General features: G+C 38.7%; 1 protein-coding gene across 1 annotated transcript; it reads right to left on the reverse strand.

The window, feature by feature from the left end:
- Positions 1 to 1,087: 1,087 nt before the first annotated feature.
- Positions 1,088 to 25,020, reverse strand: LOC104592958 (MEF2BNB-like protein). The gene is made up of 4 exons (XM_010252541.3): positions 24,705 to 25,020; positions 24,474 to 24,586; positions 3,886 to 4,055; positions 1,088 to 1,854 (listed from the first exon to the last, which is right to left on the reverse strand). The coding sequence occupies exons 1-4, from the start codon at positions 24,739 to 24,741 to the stop codon at positions 1,377 to 1,379; spliced, it is 798 nt and encodes a 265-aa protein (XP_010250843.1). The 5' UTR covers positions 24,742 to 25,020; the 3' UTR covers positions 1,088 to 1,376.
- Positions 25,021 to 26,112: the final 1,092 nt, after the last annotated feature.

Consider the following 26,112-nt stretch of genomic DNA (forward strand, 5'->3'; position numbering starts at 1 on the left):
AAGAAGAAACAACAAACAGATTACAACAAAACAATCGTTCCCTTCCCACTTCTTGTTTAGCAAGAGTATCCGCAAAGGAGTTGGCACTTCTCTTTACCCACTTTATCTGAATTTCCACATCTTGTGCTAACCGAAAGAATATTCTTTTTTCATTAGAAAACTTCCATAGGCCATTATCTGCTTTTTGCAACCAACCAATAACTAGCTCCGAATCCCCTTCAACAATAAGCTTGCAACAGTTCAATTCTTTAGCTTCGTACCCCCTCAACAATATTTGTAAACACATTTACAAATATTGGCTACACATTAAGTCAAGATATCAACCAATTACATTAAAGTTTGCTTACTTTCCATCGGTTCATGTTTCATAAAGTGTACTTTCATGTTTTAACGAATCGTACTTACCATCACGTTCAACTAATCATGTCTTTTGTTGCACGGTGCAGGATTTTACCACCATAATGTCACCATGGTTCCTATATCCACTTTCCATGCTTTAGATCTTTAGGTTTTAACTCTACCTAAAAGCCAGTTGGATAGCCTAGTTTTTGACACTAAATAGTTATTTCCATCAAGCTTCACAATGGTGACTCGGATGTTCAAACTTTCTCTAATACCATTCAAAACATGACTGGCCTCCATGTTCTACTTGGAAACCACTCCCATACAAGTCCATTGACCTCCAATATAAAGGTTCATGGTCCCCCAAGGGTCAACATGATCCAAAATGCAGGCTATACATAAATTTGAAAAAAGAAGAAAAAAAACAATGCAATTTTAAAGTAACAATGAATGTTGATCAGCACACATCAATGCAAACATGCATGTAATAAAGAATTAAAGCCAAGTCTGCAACTCGGACTTCATAGGTTAGTCTAATGCATCAATAATGATTCACTTAAATGCACAATTAATCAATCAAAACTACAGTGGAAGATTCAAATCCATTAACTACATTCATGCATGAATGCATGCAAAAAGTTAGCCTAACAAGTAACATCTACTCCACATGAGATAGCGAAAAAGAAACCAAATATGCACAACTTGGACCTGACAAGTATAATCTAAAAGGGAAAAATTTTAGCTGTTGGGGAGAGAATATCTAGAAATGCCACGTTATCATGAGAATGGGTAAATTAGTAATTATATCTAAAAGAATGATAACTATGCAAATCTGGTCATTTGCCGCTATCTGTATTGATTTTTTGACAATATCTCAGGTTCTGGACACAATTTGTAGCGACAATGACACAAACAAACCCAACTAGCTGGCTAGACGCTTCATACATTAAATAAAATTCTTCTCAAGTACAACTTTATTCTCAGTCCGTCAGCAATACAACCTGTTATGTTTTCTGCCCCATGTGTTGCCAAAGTTAATGCTGCTCTTGCACAGGTTTTACGCAACTATGCACGTTATCCACTTCTTCCAGCCATTCCTTTAGCTTGGCCTCTTTGTCAGCTTTGAACTCATCATATTTTTCGGTTTCCAGCTCTACTAATAAATCCTGACTAGGTGAGCTTCCAGAAACTGGTGTTGCCTCATCAACTTGGTCGTCTACAATTTGATTTGACAAGGACAGTTCCTCAGTTTCTCTATCTGGCTGTGTTAAATCAGAACCGGCAGTTACAACTGATACCAGAGGGTCAGCGGAGAACAAAGTTTTATCACACTCTCTTCCTGTTGGTTCTCTGGAGTCAAGTTGGGGCCATCTAAGACCCACAGCTCTCTGTTTTGCTGACTCCAGTACACTGGACAAATAACTGCGACTACTTGCTCCATCCTTTTGGACTACTGGTCCCCAAGAGCTTCTTACACCAATCTGAAAACCTAGTTTTGGGTTATGGATTAACCTGATTCACACAATAAAAGCCGCATGAATAGAAGCACCAGATTTTCCTTTTTGGTTAACTTATAAGAAACGATTCAATCATGCAAGATAAAATCAAAGCATGAGTAGTTTAAATCAAGAAAAATTCGAAAGGCAACAACACGTGACAAGCAGGTGACCAAAAGAACCTTGGAAGAGTCTATACAGTATACCTAGCTTTTCTACTTCAAAACTCAGAGTAGCAAATCTAGCTAGGTAATTTAATCTGAAGAACTATTTTGCTATTTTTCTCAAAAATGAAACAATCTGTATTTATTGCTTCAAATAATGTGGTACCAATTGTGCAAACTTGATTTTCCATAGACCTCTTTTGAGCAGGGAGGTCAACAAATGTTTTTTCCTCCTTCAGACACTTGAGGTTGCCCTTCTAGTGCCTTACAAATGCTACTTGTTGATATGTTCACATACTTGACGTTGCCTCTCTAGTGCATCAACAACCAAAAAAGCTGACATGGAAGGAAGATCTAAAAAGAAAATGTTTCTGTGAAACGTTTCTGTGAGACATTTTCCTGTTGCTCTCACTAAATGTATAACATTTTTATATTCTGTTGAGGTCGGTCCCATATAGGACCATCATGTACCAAATTTGAAGCTTTCATATGGCTGACCTTCAACTGTGTAGCCTGTGTTTGGTTTGAAAGAAAAGAAGGAAAGGGAAAAGAAAGGAAGGGGAGGGAAGGGAAGGGAAGAAAAAGGAAGAGGAATAGAAAATTTTTCCCTTCCCTTCTTTTCAACATAGCCTTCTTGATAAGGTACTCACTGTTGATCATTTAAACCAAAGAGGTCTCCAAATCCCAAATAGGTGCTCCATGTGCAAATCTCAGGAGCTGATTGATCATATGTCTGTTACATGTCCTTTCACTACAACTTGGGAGCTTCAATCCATTTTCAATTGTTTATTTTTTTGTTCCGCTCTCATTCAAGTTGGTTGTTATTTCCAGTCTGGTTTCCTTTTGGGTTATGGTTCTTTTTTTATGTTTGTTGAAACATTTGGAAGGAAGAAATAGAAGAATTTTTTATGTGGTAGAGAGATCATTTTGGCATTTATTTTCTACACAAGTAGTCTTATTATGGACTGCTTTTTTTTGCTCAATAACTTAACATTTTATTAATAAAAACAAGATATTACAAAGAGCAATATAATCCTCCCTTGCGTAGGATAGCGATTACTACCCTACCACTACAGAAAACATGCAAATTATAAAATTAGCCCAATAGTCCAATACATTCGATTCCTGTTCACCCCTTGCTTGGTTGAAGCATCAGCCAAACCATTTGCAGATCTCTGCACCCATTGTATCTTAATATCCATGCTCCTTGACAGCCATTTGACCTGTTTCAGCTCGTTCCTGTAGCCCCATATTGCTTTCTCACTGTTTTTCAGCCACCCAATTACAACCTTGGAGTCACCTTCTATAATTTAGTCAAATTCATTTCTATTGCCTGGCTTATTATGGACTTCTGTTCATCTCTAATGGAGTTTGGTCCTCTCGAGAGGAAAAATTTAGTACTTAAATGGTTGTCCATTTTGGGTGCAGAGATGGTGGTACAGTATAAAGCGGCATTTATGTATCCTTTTGTACATAATAAAATATTGCTTACTGGTTATCCATACATTCTGTATTTAAAAGTGATATTTTATCATCTTCATTTTTGGCTGTAGATTTTTTTCTTGGGGGGGTGGGGGGCTTGAGTTTTCTTTTTGGTACATAATCTCATGTACAGCCTCTTAGCATTAATGAAATTAACATGATCCTTTTTTTCAAGTCACAAATTTCCAACTAAATTGCTTTGGGAGTCACCCAAAGGCCAAACCACAAATGGTTAGACAAGAATCTCATATCCAAGTACTGCTAGACATAAATATGCTTGGACACTAGCATGAAAAGGTAAAAAAAAAAAAAAAAGATGAGTCTTGTTTACAGTGTTCTACCTTCTAAGTTATATTAATGGTTCTCAAATCTCACAAACTTCACAGATTCAGAAATCTTACCCACTTTGTGATTGTGATGTTGACATGATAAGTAGAGACTTCTTGATATCTTTGACCATCTCGTCTGCAATGGGCAGACCACATTCTTTCATTGATCTCACCATCGTGATAGAATCCTCCAAGTCTTCAGTGTGCAATGTTGTTTCCCGAGACTTCTCTGCAACCTTATCCTACAAACATGGAGCACGAATGTAACTTCTGTAAAACAAACAGTTAAAAGTTTTGCAGTGGCAACCCTCCAACGTAGACCAGCCACCATCCTCAAATAGGTTATGTGACAAAAATTAATAGGTTTTGTGACTAGAGTTTCAAATTTCTATCAAGTATCATCCTTTTTTATCAATAAGTATCATCCAATTCAATAAAATCTCAATACTTTCTTCCAATATTAAGCAGAATAAAAATTAGCCATTTGAAAATGCCAGTTAATTTAGTTGGTAAAAACTAGGGAGTTGAACCCCACTGTTGGTATTGAATCCTGCCTTCATCATCCTAAGTTACTAATAACCCACTGGCAACTTTGCTATCCTCTAGTGACAAAATTAAGACTTAAACTTCCTAAATTGTATAAAACTTCCTGCAAAGCTAATCCAGGCAAAAATAAAATAAAATCCTCAATTGATGAGTGGGATGTCTATTTTGGGTCAATATGGGTCGAGTGACCCATTAGGGTCAGGGGAAAATGGTTCAGGGTGGGTTGGGTTGAGGGTAACCATTGGATCATCAATGAAAACAGCCATTTTGGGTTTGAAGGTTTCTCTACAATCTTTTACCTCTTCCATTCTCAACAGCCATCTAGGGGTCGAAGGTTGGAGAGCAACTTCACCTCCACCATTCTCAGTGAGGGTAGCCACTCCATGCTCTGTTTTCGTTCTATTCAAAGTTGCAGGTTGTAGTGAAACAGAGAAAAAACAGGTTGCAGGTTGGAGTAGCAGAGAGAAGAGAAGAAAGAAAAAAGGAGGAGAAGAATAAGAAAGGAGAGAGAGAGAGAGAGATGGGTGAAGGACTTCTCTGCTGCATAAGTTCAGTGGCAAGCGGAATGGGGAACAGAGGAGAGGGATCAGGAAGAGAAGAGGAAAAGGAAGGAGAATAAGAATAGAAGAAAGAAAGAATGGGAGAGGGAGAGAGAAGGTGGGATCGGAGGAGTTCTGCTGCTGCAGCCTTCAAACAAAGAAGACAATAAACAGTGACTCAATTAAGTTAAATTTGAAATCTTGTGGATTGTATATAATAAGGGCAGTCTTGTAAATTTTTTAAAGCTTAGCAAGTCATATGGTGGGTTGGGGTGGGTCAGGATCAGGGTGGGTTGTGACCCATTAACATCCTTAAATATGGGTGGCAAATGGGTTAGTGGGTCAATGGGGTAGGCTGGTACTCAACCCACACCCAACCCACTCATTTGCCACCCCCTAGATGGGCAGATTGGCAAATGCTTTGGCTGATTCATTTGCTAAACAAGGAACTTCTCAGGAATCTTTTTATTGGGCTACCTTGTAGTTTGTATTTTGTTTAAGTTTTGAAAAGTTGTGATCAATCTAAAAGGAGAGATATCACATTTCATGCCTCTTCTTGGCTACTTGTAATTCTTCAATCTTTTGATTAATGAAATTTTCACTCATTGAAAAAAAAAAAACATTTTGAAGGAAGCTAGGCACTTGGGCTACTTGTTTTTTGAGGATCCCAGTTTTGTGGAGATGGTGGCAGTTATTTAATTTTTCATGATGAGCTATTTAATGTGTTTCTTTGAAATTGAAGGCCTTAGAATAGGAAACTCTTCAATAACTCAAGTAAAGGAAAGAAGCTCCAAGGATTCCATGGAATAAACCAGTGGGCTATCCCTACCTATTGGATCTAAATGAAACTACACATTAAAGAGTTTAGGAAGTAACTTATAAGGATGAAATTTCCTTGTTGTAGAAATAATGTGCCACTTGGCTAAAGCTGGTGATAGGAAGCAAGCAAACCTGGTTGTTATTAGAGTATTAGAAGGGCAATTTCTATGCTTGTGTTCTCATCTACCCCCCCCCCCTGGAAAAAACAAAAAAAGTCTTCATTCTTTCTTCTCTTCTCTTCCCATTTTTCTCCTTGAAACATCTCAGTGTCTCACAAGGACCTGCTGATGTCAGCATGCTGGCAGATAAAGTCAGCAGACCATACAGGCAGCATACACCCTGGACTGAAAACCCTAGATTACAATAAGGAATGGCTTTAGATGCTTTTTGGTGTTAATATTTGCTTTTTTTTATAATTGATTTTTGCTGTTAATATCTACGCTGTCTGAGCATTATAAAATAGTCTTTTTTATAATAAAGATAAAAAGAAATTTTCATTATAAGGAAAAAAAGAGATAGAAAGAGAGTACAAGAAGTGGTAATAAGACATCACCAAAAGTAAAGAAAATACAACTTTTACCCAACTCGGACCAATCACCTAACTGTGTATACAAATAATCAATCAACTCCAAATGTTGACATAAATTTCCCCCATATAGAGCCGCATGCATAACAGATCATCCCAAAACATCAAACTATCTAAACAAGGCTTCCGATCTCTATTAACTCCCATCAGCCTTTTCCCCAACCCCCTTTACTTTCCTTTTCAATATAACTATCCCTGCCTCCTCCCAAGAATTCCTTCTCTTCTCCCTTTACTTTCCTTTTCCTTATTTGCCCCTTTCTTCTCTGCTTCAAACCTCCCAAACCACCAACTCTAATCTTCCTCTTCTGCTAACTTCCTGTCTTTTCAAATTTCTCCAAACTTCTCCCTTCTGCTTCTTATTCCCCTAAATAAAAGACACCAAATGCTTCACCATTCTCAATTTATCTTTCAATCACCCTACTCAGTTCTATCTTTTTTATTTACTGCCCTCATCTCATCAATAAGCATCTCCTGTTCCTCTTCTGAGTAATCTTCAACCATCCCCACACCCCCTTCCTCAATCAGTTTCCCTCTTCAGTTGTACCTCCATTGATTTCCTCTTCCCTTCCCACACTCTTAGTACCTTAATCAAGGTTCGACCTACAAATTTTTGTAGAATGCATCTTACCACTGGTGATTTAAAAGCCACACAAATGAGGCACATTTCAAGGTTGAAGATATGATAACCCCCTTTTTGCTAATGTTGTTCATTCGTTCTTCTTAATACAAGACATTTTTCAAAGATAATCTTAATAAAAAACACCATATTTTTTGTATGGATTAAGAATTTAAAACCTAACATGGACTTGTTTGGGCTTGCCTCAAGGGGCTCAGTACAAAGGTGGTTCATAGAATCAGGAGTGAAAGATGACCAACATCATATTAGTTATTTGAAAATGCAATGGGGAAAGAAATAAAGAAAATCAGTTTGACATACTTGAATTGTTAAATGCTTGAATATATTTTATATTCTATTTTGATTTGATTTTTGCATTTTTTTATGAATTTTTTATTTTATTTTTGCATATTCATTTTGAATATGTTTTATATATTATGCTTGTTTATGTCCCTTTGAGATGATAGGCTTTTTAAAACTAAAGCTAGTAGTTTTTTAATTAATCCAGTCTCATATTTTCTTGATTTATTTTGAATTTTTTACTTTTTTTTTTGCATTTTTTGCAATTCTTTGACTTTTATAAAAATTTGATGCCTTGCATCAAACAAGGTCTGTGCCTCACCTTGCATGCAAAAAACCCTTTACACCTTCTGCTTTTAAAACACTGCTATAGCCAGCACATCTTACACATAAGAGGCCTGCAAAATAGAACGATAGCACCTAATTGATATACCTAGAAATATTTAGAATGCCACATCCTGCAACCTAATTGATATACCTAGAAATATTTAGAATGCCACATCCTGCAACTACTTTGATACATGGATTTTTAAATGGAATTTTACATGTATTAATGGATGTAGGGTGCAAGCAGTTGTTTCAACCTCTTGGGTTCTATAAATTGATTGTATCGTTCATTGAACTTGACTGAAGAAGAATTCTGTTTACTGTTTAGGAGGAGAAACACTCAAAGTGTTCAAAGATGTCTGCCCCCTTGAAGTGGTCTCCTCCCTTCTTTTTCTCAAAATTTCCTGCTTTATTGTTACTTATATATTAAAACACACACACATATATCAAATGGTATCAGAATAGACAACCCACAGGCTGTGGGAAGAGACCAAAGGAGCTAGTGAAAAAAGTAAAAGAGAAAATCAACTTTCTGGTAGAAAGCCATGAGAGACAACATCAAATTGAGAAATGGTAACTTTTTCATTAAAGCGAAAAAAAAAAAAAACTGAGTACATGAGAGGATGTACAGGAAGACAGAGCTAAGATCAAAAGAACAATGGAGCCCTTTCAACAATCAGCTAAACTGTTTGATAAACAACAGCGATGCAGATGGGTTAGATGCTGACTCAAGCAAGAAGGCTCAGGACTTTGTTTTAAGCAATCAAAACAAAGAAGCTCTCAAAGGGAGAGGGAGGAAAAGAATAGGATAAAGTCTGTTGAGAGAAACTTAGAGGAAGAGAGAGATAACAGGAAGAAGGGTAAGGAGAAACATAATGAAAAAGGGGGGAATAGAGAGGGGGAGAAGGAAATAGAAGGGAATAAAGCTGAAGAAACACCCAAGGCAAATATCATGGAGAAAGGAAAAACCGGCATTGATCAACTAGTGGATAGACAGGTGGCGGTTGGGAAATCTCTTGGTCTTTTCCTTTTGGAGGGAGAAGCGGTGGTGATGAAGGCAATTGAACAATTTGAACAGAATAGAAGGAAGGAAAGCATTAGGAGGAATGCAGTTGGGGGAGGGGGAGGGGGAGGGGGAGAGAAATGGGAGGAAGGTGAAGGAAAGGAGTTAAATATCGTTGATGAAGAGTGAGGTATGCTATGGTTTTTGTTGTTAGAATTAGTTTTTTTATTTCTGCTGTTAGGGTGCTGTCAGCATGTTCTTTTCTTTGTTCAAGTTCTTATTATTAGGGTGGGCCACTAGTGGCATGCTTGTAATTTCTGTTTCTTTTATTTTACATCACATTAATACAAATAGGAAGCTGGGAGCCGCCAGCTTCAGTTTTTGACTCTCAAATACTTTTTCTCTTCTCTTCGTATCTCTCTTCTCTCTCTTCTGGAAAGAAAAAGATGGTATCAGAGCATAACTCTGGGCAATAGGAATCTATTTTCTCCTCTGAATTACATTCCTTCCACCCAGTTTTCTGATTCTTGGACAGTGAAGGCAGAAACCCTAATCGGACTGATCAGAACCATCAACTGTTGCTGTTTTTTTTCTGGGTTCTTCCTTGGTCGTAGCACCAAGGTAACCCTAGTAGGAGGGGGCCGATGCTGTGAAGGCTCTCTTTCTTTTGGCTGATGCTGTGAAGACTCAGTCTTGGAACTGCACCTTCGTACAGGTGCTGTACAGGGATGTGTGATTCCCTTTTTTGTCACAGGTATGTGCTGTGGTTGGTGATGTGTGTTGTGCATAGACCAATGATAACTGAAGTCTATTTTTGTGGACCATTCCTGGACGGTTTGAGTGCTGCTAGAGGATTTCAGCAGTGTACTTATTTCTGGACTGTTTGGTTGAGGTCCAATTTCCTGGATGGTTTGATTATTGCTAGAGGATTTCAGCAGTGTTTTTTGGACTGTTTTTTTAACTGTTTAGTGGCTGCCATTGGATTTCAGCTGTGGGTCCTTTGTTTCAGAAGCAGATTTCTGAGTGTTTAGTGCCCTAATTATAACTGTGAGAGTAAGTAGTTGAGTGGGGATTAGTCTTGTGCACCTGTGGTTTAAGTTTTGTCTTATAGCCTTTGTTTCTGTCAAATGATGATTCTGCCTCATCTGGAGTTACATCAACCCGTAGTACAGCTGGTATAGGAGCTGAAAATATGATATTTCCTATGCCAATTACTCCTTTGAATGGCCTGAACTACCTGGAGTGGGCTAAAGGTGTAAAACTTTACATAACAGCCAGGGGAAAAGCTGGGTACATAAATGGAAGAGTGAAAGAACCCAAGAATGGGACAGCTGAACATGATAGGTGGGACCAAGACATGCACGGGACACATGTTGGGAGCTCCATGGGAGGCCAAAGTGGGCTGTAAAGAACCAAGAACAGGGTAAGGTGCAGGGTCAGAAGAAGCCTAATACAGTACATAATGTGGCAACCCAAGATACTCTGTCTGGTAGAGTGTTGACTGGTACTGCTCAAGAGTACTTCACTGGGTCTGACCCCAAGGAAGATATCATGAATTCCTTCCGAAATCACTTGGAATCATATGGTAGGGCCTTGCTCCAGATGGACAGTTTAGTCACTGGTACCCCTTCTACTTCATTTGTGTCTACATCAGGTAATGTAGCATCTGCCTTCCATGTATCCACTGCCCCTAATTCCCCCTGGATCATTGACTCAGGGGCCTCCAACCACATGACCGGTAAGCCAAACCTTTTCCAGTCTTATAACCATTTGTCAGGAAGGGATAAGGTGAGACTTGCAGATGGATCATTCTCCTCCATTGCAGGCCAAGGATCAATATCCCTTCCTCATGGACTTAACTTGAATAATGTTTTGCATGTTCCTCAACTTCCCATCAATCTGCTTTCCATTAGTAGTATTACAAACTCTTTAAACTGCAGTGTGACCTTTTTTCCTGGTTCATGTGTTTTTCAGGATCTAACTTCTAGGAGGACGATTGGTAGAGGAAGCTTAGTGGATGGTCTCTACACTTTCAACAACAAGGCTGGTTTCTCAGTGTCATCTTCAAAGTCACTTAGTCAGTCAAATAAGAGTCAATTTTTTTTTGTGGCATAATCGGTTAGGTCATGTGTCTTTTGAAATAATGAAGTCTTTGTTTCCTCATTTATTTAAGTCATGTTCAGTATCAAATTTCCAATGTCAGTTGAGCAAGCAATGTAGAACAACATTTCATTCAATTAATAAAATATCAAATTTCCCTTTCCATATTGTGTATTCTGATGTGTGGGGGCCTACTACTATAACTTCGAAGGGCGGGTATAAGTACTTTATCACAATGACTGATGATTTCTCCCGTTATACATGGGTATTTCCCATGCGTAGTAGAGACGAAGTTCCAAAGGTTGTGCGGGATTTCCAGAGGATGGTGTTTACACAATTTCATGTTAAAATTCAAAATTTTCAATCAGATAATGCAAAGGAGTATTTCTATGGTGAGCCCAATGAGTTCTTTGCTTCCCATGGATCCATTCATAGGAGCTCATGTGCATGAACACCGCAACAAAATGGTGTTGCAGAGAGAAAGAACAGACACCTCCTTGAGGTTGCACGAGGGATGTGTTACACGTGAATGTACCAAAACATTTTTGGATAAATGTTGTGCTAACTGCTACTTATGTCATCAATCGCATGCCTTCCAGAGTGCTAAACTACAAGGCCCCTCATCAGTTGTTGTTTCCCCAATCTCCTTTGTTTTCCATTCCCATGAGAGTTTTTGGTTGTCATGCTTTTGTCCATGATTTATCTTCGTCTTGTGGCAAGTTAGACCCTCAATCTATTCCATGTATCTTTCTGGGGTATCCCTCTACTCAAAAGGGTTACTGGTGCTTTAATCCCATTGATCATAAGTTCTTTGTCTCTATAGATGTCTCCTTTTTTGAGTCTGAACCATTCTTCCCTTCTTCCCCTCAGGGGGAGAGTAGCGTGGAAGAGGAGAAGCATGTCCAGGTCCATCAAGTCTCTCTTCCTTCTATTCCAGATCTTACTCCTTTTCTTGTCTTCCAACGTACACGCTGTAGAGATCAACAATGTAACAAAGATGTGGAGCCACCAAACACTGAGCAACCGACACCTTCAAACTCCTAGAAGGTAAGTCCAAATGAACTAGGTACTATACCACCTGTTGATACCCCAGCTCCCTCTTCAGTTGTGGATGACCTTGACATTCCTATTGCTCAAAGAAAGGGAGTCAGGTCATGCACTACCAAACACCCCATTACCCAATATGTCTCCTATGACCATGTTTCCCCCTCTTATCGTGCTTTCCTATCTGCAATTGATAACATACATATACTCAGAAATGTTGCAAAGGCTTTAAAATACCCTAAATGGACAGATGCTATGAAGGAGGTAATGCTCTCCATAAGAACCAGACTTGGGAGTTGGTGGATCTTCCAAGGGGGAAGGACCTAGTAGGGTGCAAGTGGGTGTTTACAGTGAAACATAAGGCGGACGGAACAGTTGAAAGGTACAAAGCAAGGTTGGTAGCAAAAGGGTACAATCAAGTCTATGGTGTTGATTATGATGAGACGTTTGCTCCAGTAGCTAAGATGAACTCAATTTGGGTTCTTCTATCATTGGATGCAAACCTTGATTGGGAATTACATCAGTTGGATATAAAGAATGCCTTCTTAAATGGTGACTTGGAGGAGGAGGTGTACATGGTTCAACCCCCAGGGTCATGTGCCAAAGGGAGTGAAAATAAGGTGTGCAAGCTAAGAAAGTCTCTATATGGTTTAAAACAATCTCCCAGGGCATGGTTCAGTAAATTTCATATGGTGGTCCAGCAAGTAGGATTCAAACAATGTCAGTCTGATCACACTCTCTTTGTGAAGAGATGTCAAGAACAGGTTGTTGTACTGATAGTGTATGTGGATGATATCATCATTACACAAAACTGGAGCTCAGAAATACAAAGGTTGAAGACGTTCCTAGCCTCCAAATTTGAAGTGAAAGATCTAGGTCAACTAAAGTACTTTCTTGGAAATGAAGTTGCCCGCTCAAAAAGGGGCATCTTTATTTCTCAAAGGAAGTAGGTCCTTGATTTGTTACAAGACACAGGCAAGTTAGGAGCAAAGCCAGCAGATACTCCCAAGGATGTAGATCATAAATTGGGTGATTGTGATGGTGAACGTCTGAAAGATGTGAAATAGTTTCAGGTTAGTGGAAAGGTTGCTCTATTTGTCCATGGCACGTCCAGACATTGCTTATTCAGTTGGGGTCCTAAGCCAGTTCATGCATTCCCCTAAGAAACCACACATGGAGGCAGTAGAGAGGATTCTTAGGTGTTTGAAGAAGTATCCAGGAACAAGGTTGCTATTCAGTAAACATAATCATCTGAAGGTGGAAGTCTATACAAATGTTGATTGGGCAGGTGTTGTGGATGATAGAAAGTCCACAAGTGGATACTGCACATTTGTGGGAGGAAATCTAGTGACACGGAGAAGTAAAAAACAAAGTATAGGGCTATGGCACATGGGGTCGTTGAAGAATCTTCTAGGGGAACTTGGGATAACTATTCACAATCCTATGTCTCTTTACTGTGACAACAAGGCAGCTATAAATATTGCTAGCAATCCTATCCTACACGATAGGACCAAGCATATTGAAGTGGACAAGCACTTCATAAGAGAAAAACTAGAGAAGGGAGAAATTTGTACTCCTTATGTCAACTCCAAGGGGCAACTAGCTGATGTTCTCACAAAAGGGCTTCCATACTTGCGGCATAATGAGTTGTGTGACAAGTTGGGCATGATAGATATATTCAGCCCAACTTGAGGGGAAGTGTTGTTAGAATTAGTTTTTTTATTTCTGCTGTTAGGGTGCTGTCAGTGTAGGATGCTGTCAGCATGTTCTTTTCTTTGTTTAAGTTCTTATTATTAGGGTGGGCCACTAGGGGCATGCTTGTAATTTCTGTTTCTTTTATTTTACAACATGCTAATACAAATAGGAAGCTGAGAGCCGCCAGCTTCAGTTTTTGACTCTCAAATACTTTTTCTCTTCTCTTCGTATCTCTCTTCTCTCTTCTCTCCTCTCTCTTCTCTCTCTTCTGGAAAGAAAAGAGTTTTGATGCAGGTGAGAGGGTGAGATCTGGTTGTCTGTGTTTGTTTCACAATGGTTTCCCGGGCTCAGTTGTTTGCTCAAGAGGATGTTTCAAGTTTTTTTTTTTTTTTTTGTCTTTGGGGGCGGGGGCTTGTTGGTTTTGGAGGCCTTTTGTTATGGGCTTTCTTTTGGTTCGGTTCTCTTGGAATCCATCTGTAGCAACACCCTAGGCTAGGTCATCTATCAAAAAAACACACCCTAGGCTAGGTAAGCAGAAATCTCACTAATTTCAAGAAGGAAATACACCAGCCTTCATGGCCCAGATCTTGGATTGCTGGTCCTACCAATCACATTCCTGCAATCACCCTCTACCAGCAAGGGAACTGCTTGGATCTCTTTGGCAAATCTGAGATTAGCAAGAAGAGCCTCTACTTCTGCTTCAGTGGCATCCAACACCTTAAGTAGAAGATTTCCAATATTGTTCCCCCAATTCCTGCTTGGACTTCACTTCTAAATATCAAACTGCAAAATATATTCAGTGGGAGGCCTTGGGAGAAGCATGTAGTTGGGCTGAGGGACACAGGGACAAGATTTTATATTCTGTCAAGATTTCCATAGCTGATACCCGTGAAGAACCTATTAGACAGCATTCAAGAATTCACTACAGAAAGAATGTGTCTTTTTAGGTCCTCCATAGAGGTGCTTTTGTTTTGAAAAATCCTTCAAATCTGCTCCTCCCAACTGCCCCACATCACAGCATGTATGATTGCTCTCCGCGAAAGCTTTCCTCTTTTTCTCATTTCGGTGCCCTTCCACTGGTGAATGAAGTCACAGATGTTGTTAGGAGGAACCCAATGATAGTTGCTGTCCCAACAAAGATTCAGAAAGAACTACCAAGTTCTGCTTGTCACTTTACATTTTATCAGCAGGTGACCAATGGATTCACCATCTTGAAGGCACAACGTACATATGTCAGATGAAGTGTAAAGCTGTCCTTTTCTTTTTCGTTGAATATTTATCCAAATAAAGGACACCCTGTGAAGGATTGAGGGAAGCCTAACCTTTCTCTCCAAAAACAAGGGGGGATTGGATCCAGCAATCAAGAGGTGGAAAAAGGATTTCATGGTGAAGTTACCATAGGGGGTAAGGGACCAAATTACTGTATCTGGGACAGAGGGAGAAAGAAACACTTCTTTAATGGAGGACAGCAGGTCAGACACCTCTGTAAGGTTTCAATGGTAGTTGCAACAATTGATATCTTGACTGATAACAGAAGAGATTAAGACTTCTTTGTTCAAAACTAGTCTAAACAAGTTAGGAAAGGCTTCACAAAGGGGACAGTGACCCCACCAGAGAGCAGCCCAAAACATAGTTGTCTAAGCGGGCACCTAGGCAACACCTACACGACAAGGCGCCCTTGGAGGCTCACCTCGCCTAATTGCCAAGAAGTTTTGTACATTGTGTTATAAAATACTTTTTCTTCTTAATTTTTTGAGACTATAATCATAAAATAGACATTATTAAAGCCGGCTCGTTGCAAGGGGTGAAGGTAGTCGGGAGCACAGAGGGGACCAGAATAAAGCCAGTGAGCCAACCAGGTATGACTATTAGATTTGGGCCTTTTGTAGTTGGGGCCCCTTTAGATCCTGTGCAGTGGAATGGGGTGGTTTCTCGGAGCTTGACCATTTGAAAAGAGAAAAAGAAGGAAAGAAAAGCAAGCCTAAGGGAAGGAGAAAGGGGAGAGGTAAGAGGGAGAAAATGCACAATAAGAAGGAGGGAAGAAGAGGAGGATATTGAAGGGAGTGAAGTCCGGAATACAAAGGTCAGCAATTTAGGGGAGGAGGGTAAAAAAGAAGAGAGTGGCAGTGCTGACGTTTCTGATAACTTGTTAAGAATTGATGTCCAAGTCAGCAAACTTGGAGTGGACTTAGGACGGAGAAGTCTGGTGAACAAGGGGATGAAGATGGGTCCAGGACAGCGAAGAAGGTTAGAGACCCAGGCAAGTACCAAATTGTTCATGTTTCAAAAATTTTCTCAAGACTAAAGGATGGTCTGATTGGCATTGGGCCTACAAACTAGTTTAAGAAAGATTATAGGAAGAGAGGTTCTAGGGGTGGAGGCCTAAAAAAGAAACTTGACGAGAAAGGGAGTATTGAAACTCAAACAAAAGAGGAGGAGGAGTTGCTTCAATGTTTTGATCCTAAGAATGGCATGGCGACTAGGTTGGAGGAAGAAAAGGAAGGGGACCAAGAGAGCAAGAAGACTTAAAATGATTCATTAACCGTCAAGGTGGAGAAGAAAGGAGGAAGGTTGGAGATTGAGAATTTGGCAGAAAGGGATGTTAGGATTGGAAAGAGCTCAGGTCTATTTTTCTTAGGCGGAGAGGAGTTCGCTAGAAGGGCTTTCGAAGCCTTTGAAAGGAGTAAGAGAGAAAAGAATTGCAAGAAGTTGGTAATCGTTGAAGGAGGAAAGGCGTGGAATGTGGATGAGAAAGGAAAAGATGAAGAGTTTGAAGTTGAAGACTAAGTGATGTCTAGGGTGGGGGGCCTCTTTCTGTCTTATCTTGAGTTGTAACATGGATTGTCTCTGATGTTTGGGTTGGGTGTTATCTTAACACCTGTTATGTTGTTTGTAATCTATTTCTTTTATTTTAATGATTTTTTCTTTTATCACCAAAAAAATGCCCTCAAAACTGCTCAAAGATTTCACCCAATATACCACTCTTATGGTAATGGTATCAATGAGCGCTTTACTACTCTCCTTGTTTGAGAATACTCTTTGATTTATTTCCTCCCAAATTGACCAGCAAACAGCTGCTCTTGTGCACCTCCACAGGATTCTCCCCCTCCTTTTCCTCCAATTGACAAAGGTAGGGTCAAACAAGCTTCAAACATTTGGCAAGGGGTTCCACCTGCACCCAAACAAAGAGAAAATCCATTCCCAAATAACAAAAACAAATGGATAGGATATTAATAAGTGGTAGAAAGTCTCACCATTAGCCTTACAAAGGATACCCAATTAGGGGAAAGACACCCATATTGTCTCTTTCTCTGAAAAAGATCACAAGTATTGATTCTTTCTAGGATCTTTTCCCAAAAAAACCACTAACCTTGGGAGGAATAGGTTTGTTCTAGACCTCTTTAACAGGAAAAGGCACCAAAGAAATGTCTATAGGTTGGGTCAAAGCCAAGAAGAAGGAAGCACAAGAGAAGGGACATATGTACGTAGCCTTACCCCTGCAGACACAAAGAGGCACATAGCCTCTCTCTGAAAGGAATTTTGGATCTTTGCACCTTTTAGCCTAGTGCACGAGGGTCTTGCCAATGTGGAGCCTAGGGAGGGACATATGTACATAGCCTTACCCCTGCAGACATAGAGAGGTTGTTTCCAAGATCTCTGCACCTTCTCCATGCCTAAAATCATTGGCTAGGGCTCTGAAGTGATTCAAGGGCCTGACTATTGGATAGTTCAAGGAAATGATTCTCCCACTCATGGAAGATCAATAACCTATCAAGACAACTATAGACTGCTTCGAGTTGCAAACTGGACCATGTAAAGCTAGCATTTTGAAGGGGGAGATCAATCAATGAGTTTCTTTTAAGAATAAAAGAAAATTCACTAAAAGAGAAAGAGAATACAAAAAGAAAGGAGACAAGAAATCACCCAAGAGAAAAAACAGGCATTGATACAACTTACACCCAGTGAAACCGGCATACAAAACATTCAAAACAAAGAGACGAAAACTCCAATTCTAGCCTCGCCCACCTCCACACACTCCGAGATTATTCAGGACCCAGATATCCAAACTCCCTAATCCTCCTATTCAAACACTTCCTCCTGCATATCATCATCTTCATCCCACCTCTCTCCTCCTTCCCCAACTACAGCTTTCTTCAACCTCTCTTCCTTCCTCTTCCTCTCAAACTCCTCAAATGCCTTCTTAGCAAACTCCTCACCTCCCTAAAAAAACAAGCCAAGACTTTTGCCAATCTCAAATTCTTTCTCCACAATTTTCTTAATCGGATCTCTTCCAGGCCTCTCCTCCTGATCTTCAAGACTTCCATCAAGATCTCTCACTTCAAAGTTGCTGCCAATTCCATTGTCTTTTTCATGCTAGCAAATCCCCACCTGAGAATCCGAACTGTTAAGAACCTGAGAGTCCACGTCCCTAGCCTCTTCAGTTGTTGGAATTGCTGCCTTCCCCCATCTCCTTTTATAAACCTTTTTGTAATTATTTGTAGAGAATTCCCTAATGAATTGAGAAAAGCCATTCATACTTCTAGTCATCTTGCCACCATTCAAGTTTTCAAGTGACATCTCATTACATTAAAATCACCAACTACACACCAAGGAAGTTGCCCATGCTGTCCGATTCCAAATAGTTCCTCCCATAGTTGAGATCTAGTTCTTGGGGTGCAAGGACCATTAAACTCTTATGAGAATCCACATAGGTTTGTCTTCTAAATTGGAGAAAAGGCTAGAAATAGATAATTGTCCCCTATCCACTTCCTTTCTAGATATTTGACTCTCATCCCAAATAACAATAATTCCTCTCGAGGGGCCTTCTGAACGCAACCAAGCCCACTTCTTGTTCCTGATTCCCTAGATTGCTTTAACCGACCTCCTATCAAAAGAATCTTTTTTAGTCTCCTATAATATCACGATGCTTGTCCCCACACTGGTGCATCTTATGCAAGGCTAATGGTGAAAGCCCCTACCACCTATTAGTTTCTTGCCCTTTCAGTTCAGATATTTGGGTCTGGTTTATGGATTTATTTGGTTGCAGGTGGCTCCCTCCGCCAAGCATACAAGGTTTGTTTGCTACTTCTTTCTTTAGGTGGCCAAAGAAAAAAGGTAAAATCATGTGAAGATGCTTGAGAGCTGCCATCTGTTGGACATTATGGGAAGAAAGGAATCAAAGAACCTTCTCTAAAAAAGAAAGAAAGAAGAGCTGATTGAGGTCATAACAGTTAGAGTGATGCAATGGCTGAAAACTTTGGAGCTGTTTGTTGATGTCTCTATGGGTATGCTGCTGAACAATTGGAAGGAAGTGGCCTCCTCTGTGCCGACTCAATCAATGGTGTGCCCTCTGTGGTCACCTCCATCCCTGAGGTTTTTGAAGTTAAACTTCGATGAGAGTAGTGAAGGCAACCAGGGACCATCAGGTGTTGGAGGTGTAATCAGAGATGAAAGTGGGAAGGTGGTTGCCTTATACTCAGGTCCCATTGGGTTGGGTGATTCTCTTAGAGCTGAACTGTTTGCTTTGTTAGTAGGGCTAAGGAAAGCAAAGGAGCTGAACATCCAAAAATTGATTATTGAAGGATACTCACAGCTAGTGTTAAATTGGTTAAGGAAGGGTAATGGCTTTTGGATCTAAGCTAATGAGAGAAGAGAGAACAGAAAATGCCTTTGCTGATAACTTGGCAAAACAGGGGGTGGGTAGGGGTCAATTGTTTTGGGCAATTCTGTAATCTTCTTGTTGTTTTGGGGGAGAGTTAAGTCATTTTATCTCTCCCTGAAATATTGTATGTATTCTTGATTTCTTTTAATAAAATTGAATTCTGTTATTGATCAAAAATTAATAATATCGCAATGCCCAAATCTTCTTTCTTAAGGGTACCTTTCACCAAACATCTTTTGTTTTGGCCACCCAACTGTCTAGTTGTCAAAGCAGTGCCTAGGCAACAAGACGCCCTTAGAAGCTCAGCTCACCTAATCGCCAAGCAGTTTTGTACTTTCTATTATAAATTACTTTTTATTCTTTATTTTTTTATATTATAATTATAAAATAGATATTAATAAACTAAAATATTCATTCTGTGTGTTCAAATACTGATTTATTTTTATTATTTTCTTATTTGTTAGGGTTTAATCAACACAAACATTGCTAAATGCTGTGTTGAACCCTCAAAGACTTCAAAACCTGAACCAATAAGTAAGAAAGAACTTAAAATTTTGTCTAATCAAAAAAAATTTCTTCTTATTCTTCTTAAAATTTTGTCCAACCAATTAAGGAAGAACTTAAAATTTTTCTTTTCCTCTTTTCCTATAACAAAAATAAGGGTTCAGCCTCTAAATTTTTTTAATTTTCTTTTCTTTCTTCTTTTTCTTCTCATGAATATGTTGAATTTCTGTACTTCAACATGAACTTTATACTTTTCTTATGAATAATTATTAAGGAAATATGATTATGGTACCTAGGGAACTACCCTAGGATCTATGTTTTTTACTTAAAAAAAAAAATCCATCACCTAGGCAACTAGGCGACAAGGTGCCCCCCTGTCACCTAGCCTTGCCTTGGCGCCGTGAAAACTACGCTAGTACAGCTCTTCCCTACATTTCTCTTCCTTCCTACACCATCCAACTTTTCTCCTCTCTTCATATCACAATGAAGTTTCTTCAGCTCCCTTGGACCAGGGGTGTAGAGAATTTCCTTCCTGCAATAAGAAATTCCTTATACTCCATTTCTTTCCCTTATTATCCAAAGTATCCATCCCTAACCTATCTTCCATCTAAGCAACTTCCCCTATTTTCATCTTCCTTTTTGTCTCTCTAGGCCTTTAAAATCTGAACTAGGTTATCTGGACATGAAGGATGTTTGATAGGAGCATTTACTCCATTCTTAGTACCTGTCAAGTGCCAAAGAAGATGAGGCAAGAATGCAAGATGAGATATTGAGGAGCAGGCTGGAATGCTAGAAATCGTTCTCATCCTTAATTCCAAGAGGAGAGAAGGCTTGAACCTCAGGTGGGGCTTTTCGTGTGTGTTGAGCATGCTACTCTTCAATCTTAAATAGAGTTGCAATGTCCAGTGTGTACCATCCTTCAAGAGCTTTCTCAAGCAAAAATAAGAGCCGCTTTTAACAAAAGTACAAATTCCTCTTTTAACCATTCTTCATGAGCCTGGGAAGTATGAATCAACATATGAAAATAATGAAGGTGAAATCATTGCTTCCCACTCTTTCAACGTTGCACCCATCAATGGTCATCAAAGATGTCAAAATTGATTCCAATCATGAGGACACTTTTGAAGGATCCAAAGTCACTTTTCTTAGTTTTCAAATATGTCCAATTCCAACTAAATTTTTGGTTTGCCATGTTCCATGTTGAGGACCATTCTAATTCAATCGTCATTGGAGACAGACTCCAAGATTCATCCTATGGTTTGTGTTAAATTTCACTATGTACCAATAAAAAAAAAAGTGTGAAGAAGGCAAAGAACTATTGATTGTTAAGAAGTTGAGAATAATTTGCGATCCTAGTAGAGCTTAGATGCTGAAGGCAAGATCTTTTATGGAATATCACGTATCTAGTAGGGACTAGGGGTTTTTTTCTAAGTAATGGTTAATGGATTAGTACATTGTAGTTTGTGGTTAGTGGACTAAGGTTAAATGGGATATTACATGTATTAATGGATTCTTTCAGTTTCTTGGATTCTAAAAGTTGATTTTATTGTTCAATTGAGTTATGAATGAAGAAAGATTTTGTTTTAGGAGGGCAAACATTGTCAAAGTGTTTAAGGAGGTCCGACCCCCTCAAATTGGTCTTCTTCCCCTTTTCTTTAGATTTCCTTATTTTTCTATCAGCTTAAGAAAGCCATGTATCATACTTACACTCAATAAATGTCTTAAATTGCATGTAAAATAAACCACCAATTTCTCTATTTCAAACTGTACATTTCGATTCAAACCTGTTAGTCCCAAAAACACAATAAAATCTGATTTCACCTTCAGAATACACCATTACGATGGTAAAATGCAATACTCTACTACACGAAGAGATTTGCTAGTGGTCAATCCTATCTCAACAGAACTCGGAATAGCAGCAAGAATAAGCTAGAAATAACAGAAAACATCAAGGCAACTAAACTAAGCAAAGGCAAATAACACGAGCACCACCAAAAACACAAAGGATTTACATGGTTCGGCCTTACCACTTGCATCCACAGGAAAGACAAAATTATTCTTCACAATGAAAGAAAATGGGAAACAATACAGGAAACTTGTGGCTTGCAACCCAAACCAATCCTTAGCCCTTATACACCCATTTTCCCTTCCCTCTCTCAACCCGAAGAACAAAAACAAGAGAAAAAAACTCCACTCTTGCACCAATGACATACAAGGTTTAAAGTATTGATATGTATTGGCCCGTATCAGTAGCTTCCCGATACGCCCCTACAGGGGTTGTATCGGGTCAGACCACGGTTCAGAGGGTAGTTGGGGCTTAAACCAACCCCTCTAAACCAATTTTGAAAAAATAAATAAATAAAACATAAAAAAAAAAGTACTGATACAAGTCAATACACCGGTATCGGCCTATGTCGATACTTTGAACCTTGATAACACACACTCTCTCTATCAACCCTACATACAAAAGAAACCTTTTATATGTAAAACTAACATAAAGAGTAACCACACCAACAGTTAGATTAAAAATAATCTAGCAATTAAAAAATAAGATACAACCCCAATGATCCCCACCTTGGCTTGTTTTCCAACCACCTTGGAGATCTTCTATTTGTGTCTTTACATGTTCACAAATACCACAAATCTCCATTAGTCTTGTAAAACACCACTACCTACACATAACCTGAATCACTCGGTCCTGACTCCACCTTATTCAAACAAAACGGCCAATGTACCTGTGTAACTACACCCAAACTAACAGTCCTAGTTAACTCCAGAGAGGGACCTCAATCCTTCCTCTCTCCCAGCAAGAATATTCATCTCTCCGTCATTTTTACCTTGGAAACTTGTAGCACTTGTCTCCGCTCTTTCTCCGAAAGAGACTCTATGTGTGGCCACACTACCTTATGCACTCTGTTTCCAACATCCCATTGAAATCATGAGAGCTATTGTACTCCCAACGAGATGATATAAACCCTTGCATTTTTTCCCTTCATCAGGACCATATCGCCATGTGTGATTTTCATGACTCCACTTGCAACAAAGACCTTGCAACCCTTGGAATCCAACCGGCTCAGTGATATTAGATTCCTACGCATTTTGGGGGCATACGCCACACCACCCAAAGTGCAAACCACTCCATCAAACATTTTGACTTTTGTTGTCCCAACACACGTAATGTCACGCGTAGATCCATCACCAAAGGAGACAACGCCTGTCTTCATCTCTTGAAACGTATCAAAATATTCCTTCTTGGAGTAAATATGCATAGAACACCCGAAATCTAAACCCACTCATTTGGAGAAAAATTACATATACCTTTGAAGACTGTGAGAACGTCTCCATCATCATCCGATGCAATTGTCATGCTTCAAAGCTCATCTCCACCCTTTTTTCGTGCAAGACGATCTCTCTTTATATGACCAAATTCCTTGCATCTGTAACATTGTATTTGGCCCTTTTCCTTAGCCTTTGATCTAGACCTACCATTCTTAGATCCCTTGTCAGACGACCTTCCTTTCTGATCTATTTCTTTTTTTTTCTTTTGATAAATTTCCTTTCCGATCCGTTTCCTACATAACCAATGCAGAATCCTGCCCACTCTCATACTTGGACTTCCTCCTAACCTCATTGGATAGGAGAAATGTGGTGACTTCTTCCAACTTCACTGAATTTTCATACAAATCAGGAAGCACGGGTAAGAAGTGAAAGGGCCTTGTCTTCTTCCTCCACCTTGACATCAACTTTCCCTAGATGATCAAATATATTGTTCCAACACATTTAGGTGTTCCAAGAGATTCCCACCTTCTACCATCTCCAGCCTATACAATTGTCGCTTCAGATATAACTTAGCTTTTTCCCGAATAGAGTTTCTCTAGCTTGTCCTACAACTCCGATGCAGAATCTTCCTCCATAATGTTAAACATAACATTATCAGTCAAGAGCAATCGAATCATATTAACGCACCTTGACTCGATGTCCTCCCAATCAGCATCCTTCATGTCATCTGGCCTCCTATCATTTTGCTTCAACGCTCTGACCAAGCCTTGTTGAATCAAGATGTCCTTCACCCTCCTTTGTCATAACGTAAAGCTGCCTTTGTCATCTAACCTCTCAATCTAGAACTAAGAACTTGTGCCTTTTGTTGCCATTATCTCTTAGGCAATTTCACAAACACCTTGTGAACACCAATCTTGCTCTGATACTAGTTTGTTGGTCTCGAACACACAATCAAATCGGATTTCTCCTTCAGAATACGCTATTACAATGGTAAAATGCAGTATTCTAGAATTGCAGTACCCTATTGCTAGTAGTTGACTACTACACGAAGAGATTTGCTAGTAGTCGACTCCTATCTCAACAGAACTCAGAATAACAGCAAGAATAAGCTATAAATAACATAAAAACATTAAGGCAACCAAGCAAAGGCAAATGAAATGAGCACCACCAAGAACACAAAGGATTCACGTGGTTCGGCCTTACCGCCTACATCCAAGGGAGAGACTAAATTGTTACATTGTTCTTCACTGTGAAAGAAAATGAAAAATGGTAGAGGTACATTATGGTTTGCAACCCAAACCAATCCTTAACACCTTTGTACACCCGTTCTCACTTTCCTCTCTCAATCCAAAGAACAGAAACAAGAAAAAAACACTCAAATCTTACACTAAAAACACTCTCTCTCTCTCAACCCTACATACAAAAGAAACACTTTTATATGTAAAACCGTCTTAAGAGTAACCACACCAACCCAGCAGTTGAAAAATAAGACAACCCCAACAACACTACAAGGTTGTGTAGATTTGCTATATCAAACCCTGAGAATTAGAACTACTAAGCCATTATAACTTAACAATCAAGGAAAAAGATGCATATATTCTTAGTCCTACGATGATGAATACAAGTTGACAGACAGATACCTTGAGATTGATAAGGTTGGGCACGGAATTCTGGGTGTGCTGTTGCACGTAGAAAAGGCCCACCGAGGGTTCATTTGCCACGTACTTTATCATTTCTGCTAAGCCTTCGTTCACTGCCCAGGCAAAGAAAGAGAAATACAGACGAATTAGATATGAACCAACACCCAAATTTCCATGAATGAAATACAATAGAGTCGCTTAAATTAAGTTGGTTGTGAGAGAGGTTAATACCGTCCATGAAGCCATCGACAGTCGGGAATCCATGCATCTTGCTGAACGAGAATGGTCGTTCATCACTGGTTCTGCCGAATTATGCGACTAGAGAGAGACCTTTATTAAAGAAAAGAAAATCAGTAGAAAAGGAACGGAGGAACGGAAGAGGAGGAGGAGGAGGCCGGACGGAGAGAGGAGAGGGGTTCCGAATCGTCTCGCCACGTTACCTTGCTTTCACTTTACCAATTACCATCATTACCTGGCCTTCCTTCGCCTTTCAGTCTTCAACCAGAGAATGACCGTACCTGTATTCTACGGAACCTTCTCCCCAGAAAAACTCTACACGCACCCTGAAAGCATTGATTAACATCGACCCGCACATCACGGGGGACGAGATATTCCTAATGTGAGGTGGATGCGGGTGCCCGACGGTGAGTACAGAATTGCGGGCAAGGAACCGGGCCCGTATTAAGTACGGGGTAATTATACCTATAAATTATTTTGTTTTTTAGTACGTGTTTTGCATGTAATAATTTTATATGATGATAATGATAATAATAATAATATATTTAAAATTTTTTATAAATATTATATATTTTTTATTTTTATTATTAATCAGATGTAAATTATAAAATTCAAATTTGATTACATATACATCTTATTCAAATATGGGGATAGTTGGATCAAGTTGTGAAATTTCAAATATCATTGGTAGGCCTACGGCTAGATTCTTCTTTTTTGTAATATTTTACTTCTTTGTTGTATCTTTTTTTATTTATTATCAAATATTGTAAGATTTAAATAGAGGTAATTGAATGATGTGAAAAAAATAGTAGTTCAATTTACAATTAAATGGGGATTAAATTCAAAAATAAGTATTTTAGTCAAAAGAAAGTTCCATAATCTTATTCATATTTTTAATAGTGTTGTAAATATCGAATTATATATGTGTTCAATTTTTGCTATATTTTTTGGTAATTTTGTGTGTAAACATATTTTTGATATGTCACACTTACTTTTTGTTTAATATGATAAATATATGATATTATACATGTGCTTTAATTTTTTTCTATTTTTTATTTTATTAATTTTTATTATTTATTTATTATATTAAAAGGTTAATAAATTTAACCCAAAAGTTTAACTATTTATTATTAATTTTATATTTCATTATAAATAAAAATAATTCTTATTTATTACACTTATTTTTTAATTTGATTAATAAAAACATCATAAATGTGTCTAGTTTTTTCTATATTTTTGTAATTTTCTATATTTATTTATATTTTAAATTTTTCATTACCTTACTATGACTTCATAGGTTTATCAATTTGATTCAGATAGTTGAATTGTTTAGCCACAGCTTAGATAATGAATGGTTTTGTTTTTTAGTCAATGTTAAAATATATGGGTTTATATTGTTAAA

The sequence above is a fragment of the Nelumbo nucifera genome, chromosome 3 (assembly GCF_055504915.1).
Source record: "Nelumbo nucifera cultivar China Antique chromosome 3, China Antique-T2T, whole genome shotgun sequence".
Taxonomy (NCBI): Eukaryota; Viridiplantae; Streptophyta; class Magnoliopsida; order Proteales; family Nelumbonaceae; genus Nelumbo; species Nelumbo nucifera.

Excerpts from the sequence above, each read along its gene's own strand:
- LOC104592958 (XM_010252541.3), bottom strand. The coding sequence starts at position 24,741 with ATGCATGGATTCCCGACTGTCGATGGCTTCATGGACG. Across the intron at positions 4,056-24,473 it reads CCAACCTTATCAATCTCAAG|GATAAGGTTGCAGAGAAGTC; the intron begins GTATCTGTCTGT and ends CCATGTTTGTAG. Across the intron at positions 1,855-3,885 it reads ACATCACAATCACAAAGTGG|GTTAATCCATAACCCAAAAC; the intron begins GTAAGATTTCTG and ends TGTGTGAATCAG.